This window comes from Salvelinus sp. IW2-2015, linkage group LG20, assembly GCF_002910315.2.
Source record: "Salvelinus sp. IW2-2015 linkage group LG20, ASM291031v2, whole genome shotgun sequence".
NCBI classification, from domain to species: domain Eukaryota; kingdom Metazoa; phylum Chordata; class Actinopteri; order Salmoniformes; family Salmonidae; genus Salvelinus; species Salvelinus sp. IW2-2015.
In genome coordinates this window covers 62,448,693-62,469,297 of record NC_036860.1, presented here as the reverse complement: position 1 = coordinate 62,469,297, position 20,605 = coordinate 62,448,693, and the positions used below count along the sequence as shown (strand labels likewise).

Here is a 20,605-nt window from a genome sequence, read left to right as displayed (position 1 = left end):
ACCTTGGTAGGCGGCGCTTCATTCAATTACACCTGCAAGAAAAACAGGCAATGCATAATTTTCTACTATATGGTGGGTGATCCTAAAAGCATCGGAGCAGTGATAAAATCAATGGGTTAATCGTTTTTTTGACATGGTATTTCTGAGTAAAACACCTAGAATGCAATGCAGCATATGTTTCCTCATTTGGCCTCCCAAATATATTATTTTGAATATTTGAAAACAGCTCATGTTTCTCAGAGTAAGCTGAGTTATGCTCGCTATTTCAATTCAATACAGTTAACCACAACTAAATGTTTTATTTGGACCAGAGAATTAACCACAATTGATTCGTTGTTTCCGGGTACTGCGCGTCCTTCTTTCGTGCCTGCAGGGAACGGTGTTTATCCCCCAATCTGGTCTCAGACCAGTTTTTTCAACCTTTACCAGACATCAAGCTGATGCGTAAAACGGTGCCATAAAACTACACACTGATCCGCAGTCAGTACCTTTAGCACCATCTCTAATCTTCCATCGCTGGAGTGCGCTGTCCTCTGTACAGAGGGAATCGAGAGGACGTGTTGATGACGTGTGCAATATCCATTTTGTACATTATTCGCAGGTGTTGTCGATTCGGTCGGACTACTGGGTTATAAACAAGTATTTTTTTTTACAGTTAGCCTTCCAAGGCTCAACAAGAAGGCATCCTGGAAGAAGCGGGTGAACCGAAGATCCCTACGCAGCATGGATTCTATGTAACTCCGGTAAAATGTAATGAGGAGATGACTCCGGGAGAGAAAGATCAACAGGGTACCAACCGTATTGTGTTGGTCAAGAAAATTATCATGAAAGATGGGCCCACGGTATGTGAATTAATCGTCTTTATTTCGGTAGCCTATTGCAGCCGGGAATGTAGCCTATAGTATTTGTGTAATGTAACAATGTAACAATGTAATCGATTTCACATAAACTGCAAACGATGGAGTATCAGCTGTGAGMGCGTCTGCGGTAGCGGCAGGCTATGACATAAGCGGACATTGTGTACTCGACATACCTTGTGAAAATGAAACGGCTCTGTCAGCCTAAAGTGCGACACATTCTTGCGCTAAAGCTATTACCAATCCGTTTTGAAATGTGGATCAATGTGTTATTAGATTATCGATAATGATAGATGGTTACGTTGGAACGCCTATTGGAAGGACGCGGCCGGTAATATCTCGGGGTAGCGCCTTAAGGCCTATAGCTGCGGAGGAGCTTATTGAAGCCTGTATAATATTGTTATGCCGCTGCCATTACATAACATCCCCCGGCTTCCCCCCAACGCAAGCTGTTTGCATGATAATTCCATAATCATGTATTCATAGACAGAATGCATTATCATGATAATGTATTGTTTTCAAATTAATATTTGGATAATTGTTGTTGTTGATGATGCTGGCTGTGCTCTAGCCAATAGCCAGCTGTCAGGACCATGGAAGGTGTTACCATGGTGTTACCTTGGAAAGGAAGGATGACCTGGACTAAAAACACAATCACAGATGGCATAATAAAAAAAAGGAAAACATTACATTTTGTACTATCCAAATGTAGGATCTTAATTTAATAACTAATTTTGGTGAATTACCCTGCATAGCAGGAAATGCAAAAGTGTAGTGTATTCGAGGTTTAACAAGGCTTATGTTATTAGTCTGAGCTATGCATCAAAGTGGATTGAGACATTAATTTTATATTAGTGGTTTTATTTGTAATTAACACAACTAAATGCTTAGGCCTGACTCTATTTTTCACAACATTGAAAAGCCAGCAGTGATTGAATCGCCATTAGGCCTGGCTACTGTATGTCTAATTCCACAGATTAGGCTTGGTGATCATGACGTGATTTCCACCTTGCATGACAGCGAGCTGAGATCACAACCACATCCCACTCTCCCCCAGTTCTCACTCATGCATACATATTACATATACACAGACAAACTCAGTGCACTCACTGACAACACGAGGGATAGTAATAGAAGGCCCACCTTCAATCTCTACTGTCATTTAACGGCCATGTCCCAATCTTCCCAAGACTAAAGTCTGCATCACTGTGCTGTGAAGTAGCTAGGGGCCTGTGTTAAGTAGCTAGGGGCCTGTGCTCCCCTATCTCTGCCTTCCTCAAATACCACTGACGGACTCCTTCAGAGGTCCCCACGTGGATGTCTTCAAATAGCAAAGAAAGTGACTGATTCACCTTGAAAGAGAAGTGGAGCAGTGGGATTTCTTTCTCTTATTGATTTAGATTCAGACTGATTTAATCTTGATAATCCCATTCAGACAGCATCATTAGACATTAGACTCAGTAAATGGTAGCCTKTTTGAAATGCTGTTGAAAAAATGATCACACTGTGAGAGCTGTTAATTTGGTGGATGTTTTAAAATTGGATCGAACCCAGTCTAAAATGGCCACCTTTCTTTCCTGTGTGTTGCAGCCGGGCCATGGCGTTGGCAGACCCAGTGTCTCCCATGCTGTCGTGGTCATCTTCTTGGAGTTCTTTGCCTGGGGTCTCCTCACCACTCCCATGCTGACAGTGAGTTCCATCTCCAGCTGGCCTGTCTGTTTACAGATGTAGGATACAGATGTAGGATCTTAAAGATCACCCTGAAGCAGGACATTTAAAACGTTTAGTGTATTTGAGGTTTAAATGGCTTCTGAAGTTTGTAAATTCCATTTAGAAATTAGACTTGACTTTCTCTTTATGAAAAATGTATCAACCTCTACAAAATTACCATTAATTATAATTCACATAATTCAAATGTTCTGTTGCTGCAGGATTATCTGTTATGCTGGTGAATGAGGACCCAAAAGCGACGTAATAGAAACAGAGTCTTTATTCCAGTATCAAACAAACAATGATTCTCCTGGATATNACATTTAAAACGTTTAGTGTATTTGAGGTTTAAATGGCTTCTGAAGTTTGTAAATTCCATTTAGAAATTAGACTTGACTTTCTCTTTATGAAAAACGTATCAACCTCTACAAAATTACCATTAATTATAATTCACATAATTCAAATGTTCTGTTGCTGCAGGATTATCTATCTTATCTATCTTACCTATTTTATTGTATCTATCTATTTTATCTATCTATGCAACATATAAAGTGTTGGTCCCAAGTGTCATGAGCTGAAATAAAAGATCCCAGAAATGTTCCATATGCACAAAAAGCTTATTTCTCTCAAATGTTGTGCACAAATGTGTTTACATCCCTGTTAGTGAGCATTTCTCCTTTGCCAAGATAATCCATCCACCTGACAGGTGTGGCATATCAAGAAACTGTTTAAACAGCATGATCATTACATAGGTGAACCTTTTGCTGGGGACAATAAAAGGCCACTCTAAAATGTGCAGTTTTGTCACACAATACCACCTATGACTCAAGTTGAGGGAGTGTGCAATTGGCATGCTGACTGCAGGAATGTTCAACAGAGCAGTTGCCAGAGAATTTTAATGTTAATTTCTTTACCATAAGCCGGCTCCGTTATTGTAGAGAATTTGGCAGTACTTCCAACCGGCCTCACAACGGCAGACCACGTGTAACCACGCCAGCTCAGGACCTCCTCATACGGCTTCTTCACCAGTGGGATTGTCTGAGGGGGGTGCTGAGGAATATTTCCATCTGTAATAAAGCACTTTTGTGGGGGAAAACTAATTATGTTCGGCTGGGTCTGGCTCCCTAGAGGGTGGACCTATGCCCTCCAAAGCCTACCCATGGCTGCGCCCCTGCCCAGTCATGTGAAATCCATAGATTAGTGCCAAATGCATTTATTTCAATTGACTGATTTCCTTATATGAACTGTACCTCAGTAAAATCTTTGAAATTGTTACGTTTTATATTTTTGTTCAGTATATCTCTAGCACAGCTATCAACTCTCTCTCGCTCTCTTTCTCTCTCTCACTGCCAGTCTGTCTCTTATTTTCATCCCCATCTGTCTCTTCTAGTCTTCTCTCTGTAGGGTAGGTTTCTTGGCTTGTAAAACCGCTTGTTAAGCACACAGCTGTCTGTGTGTGTGACTATGGTTTCTTGGCAGTTGGCACCCTATCTGTGCAAGAGCCCCTTTTTAAAGATGTTTGTGGTTTCTCTGTGGTTTATTTTTGCAGGTTTTACATGAAACGTTTCCACAGCACACATTTCTGATGAATGGCCTTATTCAAGGTGTGAAGGTAAGATATCAGGCATAGAAATAACTTAAATATAAACATGTTGTTTKGCAGACTACGAACAGTATATCTCCCAAATAATTAACCAATTATGTAATTGATTGATCACTGCTATGAGGACCCCCGTAGAGTTGCATCCCTGAGCGATTGAACAAAAGCATCACTCTATAATGTATTCTGGTACTCTATTAAAAAAGAAATTCTAGTATCTAATTATTTCATAACTAGTGGATGTTTAAGTTTAATGTAGGTTTATCATATGTCATTTCAGGAGAGCAAAGGGCAGCCATTTTCTTGCTGCTACTTGATTATAATTCAGCTCACTCTCATTTACACTAAAGATCAATGAGGCTTCTCATTACGGGTTCCCGGTAACATGACGTTCTTAACAGAGGCTCCTCCCCCTCTTCACCCTCCTCCGCCACAGGGTCTCCTGTCCTTCATGAGCGCCCCTCTCATTGGTGCCCTGTCAGATGTGTGGGGCAGGCGGTCCTTCCTATTGGTCACTGTGTTCTTCACCTGCGCCCCCATCCCACTCATGAGACTCAGTCCCTGGTAAGTCCTGCACCTCTCTTCTGACCAAGAAAAAACACTGCTGTGATTTGGTTCAGTATTCATTGTGTCTTTTGATTTGAATTAAACAATAAGTACATGTAAACAGGGAATCTTGTGTAGTGCTGTTGTAACAGTGCTGGTTTAGATGAAAATACCATATTATCCCACCTATGCACACACCACCATATAGCTGTCTGTTTTAACAATTTTAGTCAGCCTTTCAAATTGGTAAACATTTTTATGCCTGTCAATAGATCTTTAGCTTTAGAGTCTGTAGGAGTGTTTGTTGATCTTATTTGTCAAGTATGTGGTGTGGAATGCACTGCCTTGGATGTGACTGACATAATGTTTCCTCCCTCAGGTSGTACTTTGMAGCGATTTCCATGTCAGGGGCTTTCTCTGTCACCTTCTCTGTCATCTTTGCTTATGTCTCTGATGTCACTGAGGAGCATGAAAGAAGCACAGCATACGGACTGGTAAAGAGCTAGTTACATTTTTATTATGACTTCAGCAGGGATGGTTAACTGATGGGAGTGGGGGCCACAAAACATCTGAACTCATCATGAGGGGCCGTAGTGGTTAATTGTTCTGCGTACCCACATCCATACCTACATATGCAGTCCCTAGCCTTGGCCCTAGCCTTTTGAGGGCCATAAGCAACGTGTTATTTTATTTTTTGTGGGCCCCCACCTTGCAAGCAAAATATTTTAGCAGCTCCCCCTCTTGAAAGCGGGRCGTAGAGAAAATGTTRGTTTTAAAACAAGTTTGCTGCAATTCTACACGTTTTGCTATGGGGCGGAGAGAAGATTGAGCAATTTTATAACTAATTTCATGCAATTCTACACATTTTGCAATAGGGTGGATAGAAATGTTTGCGGTTTTGAATGTGATATCTGAGTGTGTGACTAACAAAATCAATGGGGCCCCACAGGCTGGTAATTCTTAATAACTTACCAATCAACAAAATATTTAGCTGACATGGGCTAATTGAGTGACTGTCAGTGACTGACATAACAAGAGGAAAACTGCTGATGCACAACCACATTGTGAAATTCTACCTGCTCTATTCTACTATTCTAACTCGCAACAGTAAGTTTGGCCGCCAGTTGCCCATCCCTGATGTACAGTGTTTTCCTCAGTTGATTGGGGTAGAGGGTAGTGGATAATTCTACCTGGTCATCTTTCCAATTCTATTTGACAGTTATGTGGGTGAAGATCAAGTTCTGTACTTTTATATAGGCTATGCAATGTGTTCTGTTGTGTTGAATAGATGTTAGTTGTGTCATGTTTTTACAATCCTTCACACAGTGATTTCAGATCTCATGCAGTCCCTTGAGGTCACAGCATGCAGTGTGTCGTATCCCATTGAATTCTCCCATCCTTTTCACTTTGTATTTTGAGCCCTGGCGTTGAATGAAGAATAGCATTCATTAACATGAATTACGTTTCCTTTGTATAGCTTAACCACTTGTGAAATGCGAAAAATAGCTGCATACATTGGGTCATTGACAGCTATCGGCTCCAATACCATTAAAAAATAATAAAGTACACTACAGGACTTCATGGAAAACTGTGACAATTGTTGCTGAGTGGACTATCGTGATTAAATATAAATGGACCTAAAAAAGACTAGTTTAAAACACACCTTGTCCTCTGTGTGTTTTCCTCTAGGTGTCGGCTACGTTTGCAGCCAGCCTGGTGACAAGTCCGGCCATCGGGGCGTACCTGTCCGCGTGTTACGGTGACAACCTGGTGGTGTTGGTGGCTACGCTGGTGGCTCTGGCAGACATCTGCTTCATCCTGCTGGCCGTGCCTGAGTCCCTACCGGAGAAGATGAGACTCAACACCTGGGGAGCACCTATCACCTGGGAGCAGGCAGACCCCTTCCAGGTGAGTGCTACAGTATTCTATGCCATGCTATACCATGCTATGAGTCAATGAGATCTGGCTGGGATATACTATACGTACAGACACGTTAGTAGGCTACCTAGCTTCATCAGTGTCTGTGGCCATTTTGAAAAGCCTTTGGTGTCTCTGTTAGTTTAAAGCCTTTGGTGTCTCTTTTAGTTTAAAGCCTTTGGTGTCTCTCTTGTTTGCAGTCAATGAGGAAAGTGGGAAAGGATCCCACAGTTCTTCTCATCTGTATAACCGTGTTCCTGTCCTACCTACCTGAGGCTGGTCAATACTCCAGCTTCTTCCTATATCTTAGACAGGTAAATATCCAACTTGTTCCTAGGGTCGGGCTGTATCCAGATTTTCAAATCCTCATACCGTTCTTCTCTCACACCAGGATTTACAGTATTACTGGCTTAGTACAAAAGGGGGCTCCAAAAAACGCTAAAAAACCATTGTGCGTCTATTACCAGAATGCTAACAAAATTAGCACAAGTAATAGAGGATTTCCATGGAGGCTGCTAGCTAAATATGCTAACGAGTGCAAATGTAAATAAACTAATTGCAAAACATTAGGAAATCCAGCTCATAAAGTTATACATACAGGTAGGAGCATACATATATAGGTAGGTGCATTGCACTTCTGTTGTCATCTGATGACAATGAAGCTATTTTCTGCCGAATATGTTGCACTAATGTATTTTCGGTGAAGGAAAACAATAGTTACACGTCCCTGATCACTCTTGAAGCAAAAAAACACTGGCTTTCAATATAAAACGTGATCCCTGTCAATACACAGCTGGACTCATCTGCTCGTGCTTTCTCCCGTTGTGCCATTTACAAACAAACACGGGACTGGCTCAACTGTACTGGGGAACCATGGTAAACTTCATAATGTAAAATAATGTGACAGGTGAAATGAAGAACAGAATCTGCTTTATCTCCTAACAAATTGCACCAGTTGACTACAGGTATTTACTTAAAGTAGCTACAGAAAAAGAAAAAAAAAAGATTGTGGTAAATAGTTTTGACAGCCACAGGATGGTTTTTCAATACTATTTCCAAATGACCTGGTATATATGGTATACTGCCAAAGCCTAGTTGTTCCTCTACCTTAGACAATTAAACACCTGCTCTTCATTTACCCGAGACTGATAAAAACTTCCCTTTCATTTATCATGAGATTTTGGTATTATTATACCCAGCTATGAGTACCCAGCCCCATGTAGACTATCTGTGTGAGTGAGACCTAGCAAACTAACCTCAATATTGTGTGCAGATTGCTAATGAAAACATCCACATAAAATTCAACACATCAAATCATCTCAACAAGAGATGAAGAACAGTTGAGTTATTTCTGTACAAGGTGTCGTTTACCACAGGTTCAGTTCCTTATAGCTGGGTGACTGTAATCATAGAGATTTCGTTCTTTCGCCGTTCCTTTCTCTTCTACTTGAACAGCTCACTCTCCGTTGAGCACAGTCAAGTGCTTGTCGTTTAACATAGTGGCATTAATTTGCTTTGGAGTAAAGAGGGAGACTAATGCTGTTTTATGGCTTTCTCCCTCTGTCTATGGCTCTCTCTTTCTGTCTTTCTCCCTTTCTCTCTCTGTCTCGCTCTCCATTTATTTTTATTTCTCAATCTCTCTATCTCAGGTCATTAACTTTTCATCGGCAACAATCGCAGTGTTCATCGGGGTGGTTGGGATCCTCTCCATCATAGCCCAGGTATGTATCTGGCGCAATACTCCTCCATTTAACTGTCTGTGGGAGACTGCAATGTGTTACTGAACAATCAGTTCTAATCAAGTCTTAGGTTAACAACATGTGTCAGTTCAAATGAGTTATTGTCCTTTGGAATTGAATCAAGTTCCACGTTTAGATGTAAAGAATGCTGACATTTTTTTTTTTTCATTATTTAACTAGGCAAGTCAGTTAAGAACAAATTCTTATTTTCAATGACAGCCTAGGAACAGTGGGTTAACTGCCTTGTTCAGGGGCAGAACAACATATTTTTACCTTGTCAGCTCGGGGATTCAATCTAGCAACCTTTCGGTTATTAGTCCGACGCATGCCCGCTCTAAAAAGGCATTATAATGTAATGTAGCAAATTGTGTAATTCCTATGAATACAATATTTATTGAGTGTGCCTACAATACATATGAAATAAATTAGCACTTTGTAAAGAACTTTGATGACTTCTGATGTAAATTGGGCTTTATAAAAACATTTGATATTTTTTTAAATGTATTAATTGTTTCCCTCTTGTTGCAGACACTTATTCTGACAGTCTTGATGAGAACTATTGGAAACAAGAACACGGTCCTTCTGGGCCTGGGCTTCCAGATTCTACAGCTGGCCTGGTACGGCTTCGGGTCAGAACCATGGTGGGTCACCTTCAACTCTGTCTGCTGTACTGTGGTTACCTGAGTATTATCAACAGGGCTGGCCTGTACTGTGGCTACCTGAGTAGTATCAACAGGGCTGGCCTATACTGTGGCTACCTGAGTAATATCAACAGGGCTGGCCTGTACTGTGGCTACCTGAGTAATATCAACAGGGCTGGCCCTGTAACTGTGGCTACCTGATAGTATCAACAGGCTGGCCTATACTGTGGCTACCTGAGTAATATCAACAGGCTGGCCTGTACTGTGGCTACCTGAGTAGTATAAAACAGGGCTGGCCTGTACTGTGGCTACCTGAGTAAGTATCAACAGGGCTGGCCTGTACTGTGGCTACCTGAGTAGTATCAACAGGGCTGGCTGTACTGTGGCTACCTGAGTAATATCAACAGGGCTGGCCTGTACTGTGGCTACCTGAGTAATATCAACAGGGCTGGCCTGTACTGTGGCTACCTGAGTAGTATCAACAGGGCTGGCCTATACTGTGGCTACCTGAGTAGTATCAACAGGGCTGGCCTGTAGTGTGGTTACCTGAGTAGTATCAACAGGGCTGGCCTGTACTGTGGCTACCTGAGTAGTATCAACAGGGCTGGCCTGTAGTGTGGTTACCTGAGTAGTATCAACAGGGCTGGCCTGTACTGTGGCTACCTGAGTAGTATCAACAGGGCTGGCCTGTAGTGTGGTTACCTGAGTAGTATCAACAGGGCTGCCCTGTACTGTGGCTACCTGAGTATTATCAACAGGGCTGGCCTGTACTGTGGCTACCTGAGTAATATCAACAGGGCTGGCCTGTACTGTGGCTACCTGAGTAGTATCACAGGGCTGGCCTGTACTGTGGCTACCTGAGTAATATCAACAGGGCTGGCCTGTACTGTGGCTACCTGAGTAGTATCAACAGGGCTGGCCTGTACTGTGGCTACCTGAGTAGTATCAACAGGGCTGGCCTGTACTGTGGCTACCTGAGTAGTATCAACAGGGCTGGCTTGTAGTGTGGTTACCTGAGTAGTATCAACAGGGCTGGCCTGTACTGTGGCTACTTGAGTAGTATCAACAGGGCTGGCCTGTACTGTGGCTACCTGAGTAGTATCAACAGGGCTGGCCTGTACTGTGGTTACCTGAGTAGTATCAACAGGGCTGGCCTGTACTGTGGCTACCTGAGTATTATCAACAGGGCTGGCCTGTACTGTGGCTACCTGAGTACTATCAACAGGGCTGGCCTGTGTTGACAGTTAAGTACAGTTAGACAACAGTTAGAACTCACACTATTTTTTTTTTTTTTATAAATACAGAATATTACAAGTCCTTGACTGTCCACTTTATTGTTAAAAAAACCCTTAATGCAATTATCTCTCTCTTGTTCAAATGAAAAACGATCACACAAAAAAAGGAAGCAAAAGCGAAGGGGAATCGTGATCAGTTTTGTCAGAGGTCACTGAGCGTGCTCAGAAGGGCTGGTCCTGAGGGTGTGGTTACTAGTTCCTATAGCTAAGTGATGTCTCACACTGTATGTGTCTGTAGCTAACCACTGTCTCCTCTCTGTGTAGGATGATGTGGGCTGCAGGTGCAGTAGCAGCCATGTCTAGTATCACCTTTCCTGCAGTGAGCGCCCTGGTGTCTCGCTGTGCAGACCCAGATAAGCAAGGTAAGACATTCCCTTTATTTCTCTTTTCTGTATGTACTTCATCCGTTTGTCCTGCTCTAAAATATTCYCCTTTTCCCCTTCATGTAACCTGTCTGTTTGTCCTGCTCTCTTCGGTACCACCTTTCTTCCTTTGCCCCCTCCGTTGTCATTTTGAAAGTGAATCAATATGAAAAATATGTTTACTGACATTTTCTATTAAGACACACCACAGTATATAAAGGCATGGATGTTTTTAACTTTGACTATTTATTTCATAGCAGACGTATAGCAGAAATTTAAGGCACCCGAGTGGCGCAGCAGTCTAAGGCACTGCATCGCAGTGCTAGAGGCGTCACTAAAGACCCTGGTTCTATCCCGGGCTGTATTACAACTGGGCTGTGATCGGGAGTCCCATAATAGGACGGTGCACATTTGGCCCATCGTTGTCCGGTTTAGGGGAGGGGTATGCTGTTATTGTAAAATAAGAATTTGTTCTTAACTGTCTTGCCTAGTTAAATAAAAATATCCTGTGGTTATCATTTATAGGCCTTGATCAGAAACAAAGTCTCATGGATGTATCCTCTGTGATGTCATGTTGTTCTGCCCAGGGACCACAGGTACTCATGGTCCCTGACAAATAAATGTATAACCTGTCTCTCCTCAGGTCTGGTTCAGGGGATGATCACTGGTATCCGAGGCCTGTGTAACGGTCTGGGCCCGGCGCTGTACGGACTTATCTTCTTCATGTTTAACGTAGAGCTGAACACAATCGATCCCATCCAGGGAGAGTACCCCGTCGACCCTTTACCTATTAACCCCCCGACTGAGGTAAATTCATCACGATCACCAATAACATCTTCATTGTGGCTCTTGTATAGGCAGACTTTATATAGCTGTCACGTTCCTGACCTGTTTTCTGTTAGTTTTTGTATGTGTTAGTTGGTCAGGACGTGAGTTTGGGTGGGCAGTCTATGTTTTCTGTTTCTATGTTGGTTTTGGGTACCTGATATGGTTCTCAATTAGAGGCAGGTGGTTTTCATCTCCTCTGATTGAGAATCATATTAAGGTAGGTGTTTTCACTTTGTTTGTCGTGTCTCCTGTGTCTGTGTTTGTTTGCACCATACGGGACTGTTTCGTTCGTTCGTCGTTTTGTGTAGTCATTTTCCTGTTCGTGAGTTCATCGTGTTATGTAAGTTCTTATGTTCAGGTTCGTCTACTCCGTTTGTTGTTTTGTTTAGTTTCAAGTGAAGTTCGTGTTTTCGTCTTTACTTAAAATAAATCATGTCATATCAAGACGCTGCATTTTGGTTTAATCCCTGCTCCTCCTCTTCGGATGAAGAGGAGGAGGAACGCCGTTACAATAGCTGTATACATTTCTGTCTCATTTAGCTTTAAAACATGTTTCTTCCTAAGTAGGCACTTGCAATCTTCCCGTTGCCATATTCCTTTATCTTTCTGTTTCTTTATTCAGAGATGGGTTATATTCTTTGTGTTGTATGAATGTCAAATGAAGTTCTCTATCTATAATAGCGTGTCTCTCTCCATACAGAAATCCTTGATCCCCGGTCCTCCCTTCCTGCTGGGCTCATGCACGGTGGTGGTGGCCTTCCTGGTAGCCTTGTTTATCCCTGAGAACACCGAACCTCCTGTGGTGACCTGCGCTGACGCCAAGGATACCTCCATGCTAGCCGGCGTCCACATCAACACCCCGTTACCGGGCAGCGACGAGGACACGCCAGCGCCGACCAGCGACGAGGACTTTGAGCCCCTCCTGCAGGACAGTGTTGTGTGACTGAGGGAGGGCAGCAGGTGGCTCCTGCAGAACAGCATCGTGTGACTGAGGGAGGATGGAGGGCAGCAGGTGGCTTTGGTATTATTACAACCAGCTACGGGTACCACGCCCCMCATGTAGCCTACGTATCCCCAACGGAGGAGAGGGAGAGAGGCCTAGCTAACAAACCTCAATATTGTGTGCAACTCTGCACTGCACAACCAACTAGTCCCCGCCCCTGTCCCATAGGAACTAGTATTTACATATTTTTTTTAGGAGGATTGGATTTGATGTTGTGATCTTTTTTTGGTTTTCACCTCTAGGACTCTTAAGTTTTAATTCTGAAGGGAGTGATAGCGAAGATGGCGGACCCAGCGTGCAAAACTGGTTACTGGTTGGTATCTGGTGCCATTTCAACCAGATTTGCCCGCTGGGGAGATTGAGTTGTTCAGTAGAGGTAGAAGGGAAAGAGCTTGCTGTGCCCGGCATTTAATTGCTTTAACGCATCTTCAAGCTCAGAATTTACTGTAGTCCACACCTAATGGTACCTCAATACAAGGAGGCTTGAACCGAATCTGTGAAATGCAAGAAGATATGTGCCAGTAGTCAGTCAACAACACTTAAAATATTTACTTAGAAGACTTGTTCACTACGAGCAGCCATAAGATTACGACATTATAAAATGGATGAGATATATACTGTAAGTCCGATATTTCATGGGAGCTTCTGTTCACAAGCCTTACAACAACTCATATCATTCAGAGAGCACTTATCATATCATTGTCTTATAAYTGGTGGGGAAACATGGGAGATTAGGATGATAGGATATTTGACATAGGAAGATTAGATCTTGGTGTTTTACTCCCAAGATCTCAACTTCTCACTTTATTGTGCAGAGTTTTGGTACTTGAACCACTGGTCCTAGAGTAACTGCTAAAAGTGTTCCTGTATAGTGAGAACATGGAACTATTTAAGATATTCACTGGATGTGGCCTCCTGTCAGTAGGAGGCAGTGCTGAGGTGTGGATGATGCCATTAGGTTATGGTTGTCATGGTTTTATGCAGTGCTCTGCAGTTTCTGTTCAGTCTGTGAAATCTTGATTGCTACTGTACTAAAAAGGGTTTTTATCTTAAAATATATGATGTATTTTATTTATATTATCCATACTGTAAAAATGATATTGCTAAAGTTCTGCAACATATTGACAGGAATGTCTAGGCTACTCTGGTAGTAATAATAATGTATTTAACTTAGAGGAACACGTTTTTACTGGTTTTCTTTTTGTAATTTTTGGGAGAATTTTTTAAAATCTTTTTTTTTTAAGTATAACCTTACCCTGGAATATATGATGGGAGTGGATTTTTTATTTATTTTTATTTTTAGGGAGGGTTAGGGTTAGCCCATAGTTTTTTTTCTTTCACTAAATATGTCCCAGTGTTGCAAGCTACCTCAGCTTTAAAAATTACTTATTTTGAATGTTATTTTATTTTATTCTGATTTTAACGCCAAACCATCATTAGCTCAAATAGTTTTCACCCCCCAAGAGTCAAACTTCACTAACCCGGGGTTTATAAAATATAAATTAAGAGAAAGCAATTTGACCTGATCAAATCCATTAGGGGCACATTTTTATTGTACATAATGATTATTTTCTGTGAGGTTGTCACAATGTGTAAATGTTCATATTTGATATGTACATACTGTATTGAATTAAAGGTATTAGCCTGTATACCTACAGGTTTTTAAAACTAATATTTAACCCCAATGAACAACAACGCCAAGTTGTTTTCCCTAATGTGAATGAGGAAGTAGTTTGTCTAGACCTACCTAGAGCTGTATGTAAAGGCACTCAATACCCGTGTCAAGTTGAGTATGTACTGAAGGAGATTCCTGTTTGTATGCATAATGCATGAATAGTGACTAGCTGTCCATGGATCTTTTTAAGAGTATAGTATTAGAAAGCTCACAAAATGTGTTGTACCTGAATGTGAACTTTTAAAAGTATTTATATTCCCCAAAACGTGGCTATGGGGACAGAAAGACACAGCTACACATGTCTTCCTGTCTGTCTCTGAAATGAAACGATAAACAATATATTAGGTATACAGTTGATTGGTTATTGGTTGTGCTCAGACAGAGATTGTGAGTGCTTCTGCTTTCCCCTGATGGTTTGCCAGTCATTTCCTTGTTCTCTAAGGTACATGTATGCAGGTTCCTATCAGCGAGGGAAATGATTGAAGAGAGCAGGAGAAGGTAAAGCTTCCTATCTGTCACCTCCAACCCCAATCCTGTTGTGAAGTATTTTGACCAAGAATCCATAAATTGATGTCAGAAGGTCAACAGCTACTTTCAGTCAGTGACTGTTGTTGAATTTCCTCCAGTGTTATATCGTACCCACCTGTAAGAGTAAAAAGGAATTATTATTATTATGAATTCTATGATGAAGACTATTGTATATGTTATGGAGAAGTATATCGGAATTGTTACAATACATATCTCTAGGACTGCTATATTTTGGGAACACGTTTAGAACTTCATTGCCCACAAATCTGAAATGCACCCAATGAAGTATTTTTCTTATTTTGTGTAACATGATGATTTTGTTATCATAGTTACACATCATCTTCATAGTTTTGTTTGTATGATGATGATTTATAACTGAGACAACACATTCCACCATGTGCTCTTTATGTCTGTATCTACACCCAGCATCTTTGAGAGGATTATTATACAAACGTGCCTAACAAGTGAACATGTTCATTTCTGAAGATAAGACAAATTACTATAGCTTTGTCTCAAACTGGCACCCAATTCCCTTATTAGTGCACTCCTTTTGACCAGGACCCGTTGACCAGGGCCTGTTGACCAGGGCCCCATCGGGTTCTGGTCAAAAATATTGCACTATATAGAGAATAGGGTGCCATTTGGGATGTGGACTAACAGTGTACATGAAGTGGAAGTTATTGCTCATGATAACCCAAACAAATGAAATATACACGGGCTATGTATATATATATACACGGGCTATGTATATATATACACGGGCTATGTATATATATACACGGGCTATGTATATATATATATACACGGGCTATGTATATATATATACACGGGCTATGTATATATATACACGGGCTATGTATATATATACACGGGCTATGTATATATATATACACGGGCTATGTATATATATACCTCTTAAGTCTTGTCTTGGAAAAAAAAGGAAAAAACTTTGAATTGTAATAATAAAAAAACATGACCGAAGTCAAGTAATGTAAACTATTTTAATGGTATTCATATTTTGATCACATGGTGGCGGTGTTGTGCTGTGTACTTTCCCAATAGAAATCAAGATGGAAGATTTTAACTGTGAATGGGCAGGCTGGCGTTTATTCGGATGAGTCTGGTCCAGGAGGCAGAGCTGAGCTATTTTCCGCTAGATGAGCCAGCTGCAAAGTCAAAATTGTCTATATTGTAAAAATGTATGAAAACAAACATTTTGCTTTTGTCTTAAATTAAAACCAAAAAGCTTAAATAAGGTTAGGGTTAGCATTAGGGTGGTGGGAAAATTACTCAATTGTCATACTTGAGTAAAATTAAAGATACCTTAATAGGAAATTACTCAAGTAAAAGTGAAAGTCACCCAGTAAAATACTACTTGAGTAAAAGTCAAATATACTTAAGTATCAAAAGTATAAATCATTTCAAATTCCTTATTTTAAGCAAACCAGACGGCACCATTTTCTTCTTAAAAAAATAAATACAGAAATAAATCATTACGGCTAGCCAGGGTCACGCTCCAACACTCAAACATAATTTACAAATGAAGCATGTGTTTCGTGAGTAAAGCAGATCAGAGGTAGTAGCGATGACCAGGGATGTTCTCTTGATAAGTGTGTGTGAATTAGACCATTTTCCTGTCCTGCTAAGCATTCAAAATGTAATGAGTACATTTGGGAGTCAGGGAAAATGTATGGACTAATAAGGACATTTCCTTTAGGAATGTAGTGAAGTAAAATGTTGTCAAATATAAAAAAGTAAAGTACAAAAAATGAATATAAAATATAAAAATAGTTGAATGTACTACTTAAGTAATTTACACAACTGGTGACAGCTTTCTCTCTCTCTCTCTCTCTCTCTTCACGTGTTTCCATGGTGACCGCAGGTCATATAAGACAGCAACAGACTCTTAGCAGCTGGAAACACCCTACAGACACTTTTTCTGTCATCACTTTTTCTCTTCACAATAAATCTTGAATGTTTTTATCACAATTCTTAATGCATCCTTATGGAATGTAAGAGTTAAATGCAAACACTGTAAATTAAAATGTATTTTCTGAAGGATTATAGTTAAGAAATTCTGTATTCGACCGGCAGAATAAAAACTGAAGTTTAAGCATAGGGTTTATGGTTAGGTTTAAGAACAAGGGTCAGATTAAGTTTAAGGCAAAGGCATAAAAGTTAACACCTGCCGCCATTCACTTTCTGCCGGTTAAATATACAATACCTCTAGTTAATACATCCAAACTTAGCATTGAACCACAACTGAATCCCTATAGGTATATGTTATCAACAATGCAGATCGATCTTCAGTGCTATGCTCTTAGAAAAAGGGTTCCATAAAGGTTCCTCGGCTGTCCACATAGGAGAACCATTTTTGGGTTCCATGTAAAGTCAGCAAAAAAATAAACGCCCTCTCACTGTCAACTGCGTTTATTTTCAGCAAACTTAACGTGTTAATATTTGTATGAACATAAGATTCAACAACTGAGACATAAACTGAACAAGGTCCACAGACATGTGACTAACAGAGATGGAATAAAATAGTGTCCCTGAACAAAGGGGGGGTCAAAATCAAAAGTAACAGTCAGTATCTGGTGTGGCCACCAGCTGCATTAAGTACTGCAGTGCATCTCCCCCTCATGAACTGCACCAGAATTGCCAGTTCTTGCTGTGAGATGTTACCCCACTCTTCAACCAAGGCACCTGCAAGTTCCCTGACATTTCTGGGGGGAATGACCCTAGCCCTCACCCTCCGATCCAACAGGTCCCAGACGTGCTCAATGGAATTGAGATCCGGGCTCTTCGCTGGCCATGGCAGAACACTGACATTCCTGTCTTGCAGGAAATCACACACAGAACGAGCAGTATGGCTGGTGGCATTGTCATGCTGGAGGGTCATGTCAGGATGAGCCTGCAGGAAGGGTACCACATGAGGGAGGAGGATGTCTTCCCTGTAACGCACAGTGTTGAGATTGCCTGCAATTACAACAAGCTCAGTCCGATGATGCTGTGACACACCGCCCCAGACCATGACGGACCCTCCACCTCCAAATCGATCCCGCTCCAGAGTACAGGCCTTGGTGTAACGCTCATTCCTTCGACGATAGACTCGAATCCAACCATCACCCCTGGTGAGACAAAACCGCGACTCATCAGTGAAGAGCACTTTTTGCCAGTCCTGTCTGGTACAGCGACGGTGGGTTTGTGCCCATAGGCGACGTTGTTGCTGGTGATGTCTGGTGAGGACCTGCCTTACAACAGSCCTACAAGCCCTCAGTCCAGCCTCTCTCAGCCTATTGTGGACAGTCTGAGCACTGATGGAGGGATTGTGCGTTCCTGGTGTAACTTGGGCAGTTGTTGTTGCTATCCTGTATCTGTSCCGCAGGTGTGATGTTCGGATGTACCGTTCCTGTGCAGGTGTTGTTACACGTGGTCTGCCACTGCGAGGACGATCAGCTGTCCATCCTGTCTCCCTGTAGCGCTGTCTTAGGTGTCTCACAGTACGGACATTGCCATTTATTGCCCTGGCCACATCTGCAGTACTCATGCCTCTTTGCAGCATGCCTAACGCAGTTGAGATACTGCGATACTGATACTGACTGTTACTTTTGATTTTGACCCCCCCTTTGTTCAGGGACACATTATTCAATTTCGCAGTTGAGCAGGGACCCTGGGCATCTGTTTTTCAGAGTCAGTAGAAAGGCCTCTTTAGTGTCCTAAGTTTTCATAACTGTGACCTTAATTGCCTACCGTCTGTAAGCTGTTAGTGTCTTAACGACTGTTCCACAGGTGCATGTTTATTAATTGTTTATGGTTCCTTGAACAAGCATGGGAAACAGTGTTTAAACCCTTTACAATGAAGATCTGTGAAGTTATTTGGATTTTTACGAATTATCTTTGAAAGACAGGGTTCTGAAAAAGGGACATTTCTTTTTTTGCTGAGTTTAGAACCCTCTGTGTAAAGGGTTCTACCTGGAACCAAAAGGGGTTCTTCAAAGGGTTCTCCTATAGGGACAGCCGAAGAACCCTTAAGTTCTAGATAGCATCTTTTTTTCTAAGAGTGTACTGATTGAATCGAGCCCAAAGTTCCTATGTTCTTTCCAAGTGGAAGTCTTAAATCCTCAAGTGTGTCCCAAATGGCAGCCTATTCCCTATAGGGCTCTGGTTAAAGGTAGTGCAATATACAGTATACTAGGGAATAGGGTGCCATTTGGGACAAAGTTTCAGACTCTTCATAATCTCCTTATTAATCAGTATCACTAATGGCATTTGTAGTAAAAATCCCCCTTAAACACCATGCCTTTCATAAGTTTCTTATACGTCCCTGGTAGGATGCCCGGAGCCAAGAGCGGAGGCCTGCATCACACCTCTGTAGGAACTGAGGAGCACAGGCAGAGGGTAGTAATACCTCAATAATACATTGATGTCTCTGCCTGGCCGGTTCCCCTCTCTCCACTGGGATTCTCTGCCTCTAACCCTATTACAGGGGCTGAGTCACTGGCTTACTGGTGCTCTTCCATGCCGTCCCTAGGAGGGGTGCGTCACTTGAGTGGGTTGAGTCACTGACGTGATCTTCCTGTCTGAGTTGCAGCCCCTTGTGTTGTGCCGTGGCGGAGATCTTTGTGGGCTATACTCGGCCTTGTCTCAGGATGTAAGTTGGTGGTTGAAGATATCCCTTTAGTGGTGTGGCGCTGTCTTTGGCAAAGTGGTGGGGTTATATCTGCCTGTTTGGCCCTGTCCGGGGGTATCATCGGATGGGGCCACAGTGTCTCCTGACCCCTCTGTCTCGCCTCCAGTATTTATGCTGCAGTAGTTTATGTGTCGGGGGCTAGGGTCAGTCTGTTATATCTGGGAGTACTTCTCCTGTCTTATCCGGTGTCCTGTGTGATTTAAGTATGCTCTCTCTAATTCTCTCTTTCTCTCTTTCTTTCTTTCTTCTCTCTCGGAGGACCTGAGCCTAGGACCATGCCTCAGGACTACCCGGCATGATGACTCCTTGCTGTCACCAGTCCACCTGGCCGTGCTGCTGCTACAATTTCAACTTCTGCCTGCGGCTATGGAACCGACTGTTCACCGGACGTGCTACCTGTCCCAGACCTGCTGTTTTCAACTCTCTAGAGACAGCAGGAGCGGTAGAGATACTCTCAATGATCGGCTATGAAAAGCCAACTGACATTTACTCCTGAGGTGCTGACTTGTTGCACCCTCGACAACTACTGTGATTATTATTATTTGACCATGCTGGTCATTTATGAACATTTGAACATTTTGGCCACGTTCTGTTATAATCTCCACCCGGCACAGCCAGAAGAGAACTGGCCACCCCTCATAGCCTGGTTCCTCTCTAGGTTTCTTCCTAGGTTTTGGCCTTTCTAGGGAGTTTTTCCTAGCCACCGTGCTTCTACCCCTGCATTGCTTGCTGTTTGGGGTTTTATGCTGGGTTTCTGTACAGCACTTTGAGATATCAGCTGATGTAAGAAGGGCTTTATAAATAAATTTGATTCGATTTAAATAGAAGTGGAGCTAAGACGTGCCCCAATCTACTGTACTTGCAACCTCTTACCTCCTCTCCCCTCCCCTCGCTTGGGAAAGGCTCCCTCTGGGAATCGTCATAGATGCGTCACTATAATTGTTTTATTTCACCTTTATTTAAGTAGGCAAGTCAGTTAAGAACAAATTCTTATTTACAACGACGGCCTACACCGGCCAAACCCGGACAACGCTGGGCCAATTGTGCTCCGCCCTATGGGACTCCTGATCACGGCCGGTTGTTATACAGCCTGGATTCGAAGAAGGGTGTCTGTAGTGACGCCTCTAGCACTGAGGACTCACTGGAGGACTCACTCCAAGTGAAGGGAAAAAGGGAAGGTGCTCWTTTAAATTGGAATGCAGATCTACGGAGAG

General features: G+C 42.2%; 1 protein-coding gene across 1 annotated transcript; it reads left to right on the top strand.

The window, feature by feature from the left end:
* The first annotated feature begins 520 nt into the window (after positions 1-520).
* On the top strand, positions 521-15,700 carry LOC111981293 (hippocampus abundant transcript 1 protein). Its single transcript, XM_024012511.2, has 12 exons — positions 521-842; positions 2,448-2,546; positions 4,117-4,179; positions 4,604-4,731; positions 5,093-5,207; positions 6,403-6,621; positions 6,831-6,944; positions 8,280-8,351; positions 8,898-9,010; positions 10,570-10,667; positions 11,311-11,474; positions 12,196-15,700. Exons 1-12 carry the CDS (start codon positions 762-764, stop codon positions 12,436-12,438), a joined length of 1,509 nt encoding a protein of 502 aa, XP_023868279.1. The 5' UTR covers positions 521-761; the 3' UTR covers positions 12,439-15,700.
* Positions 15,701-20,605: the final 4,905 nt, after the last annotated feature.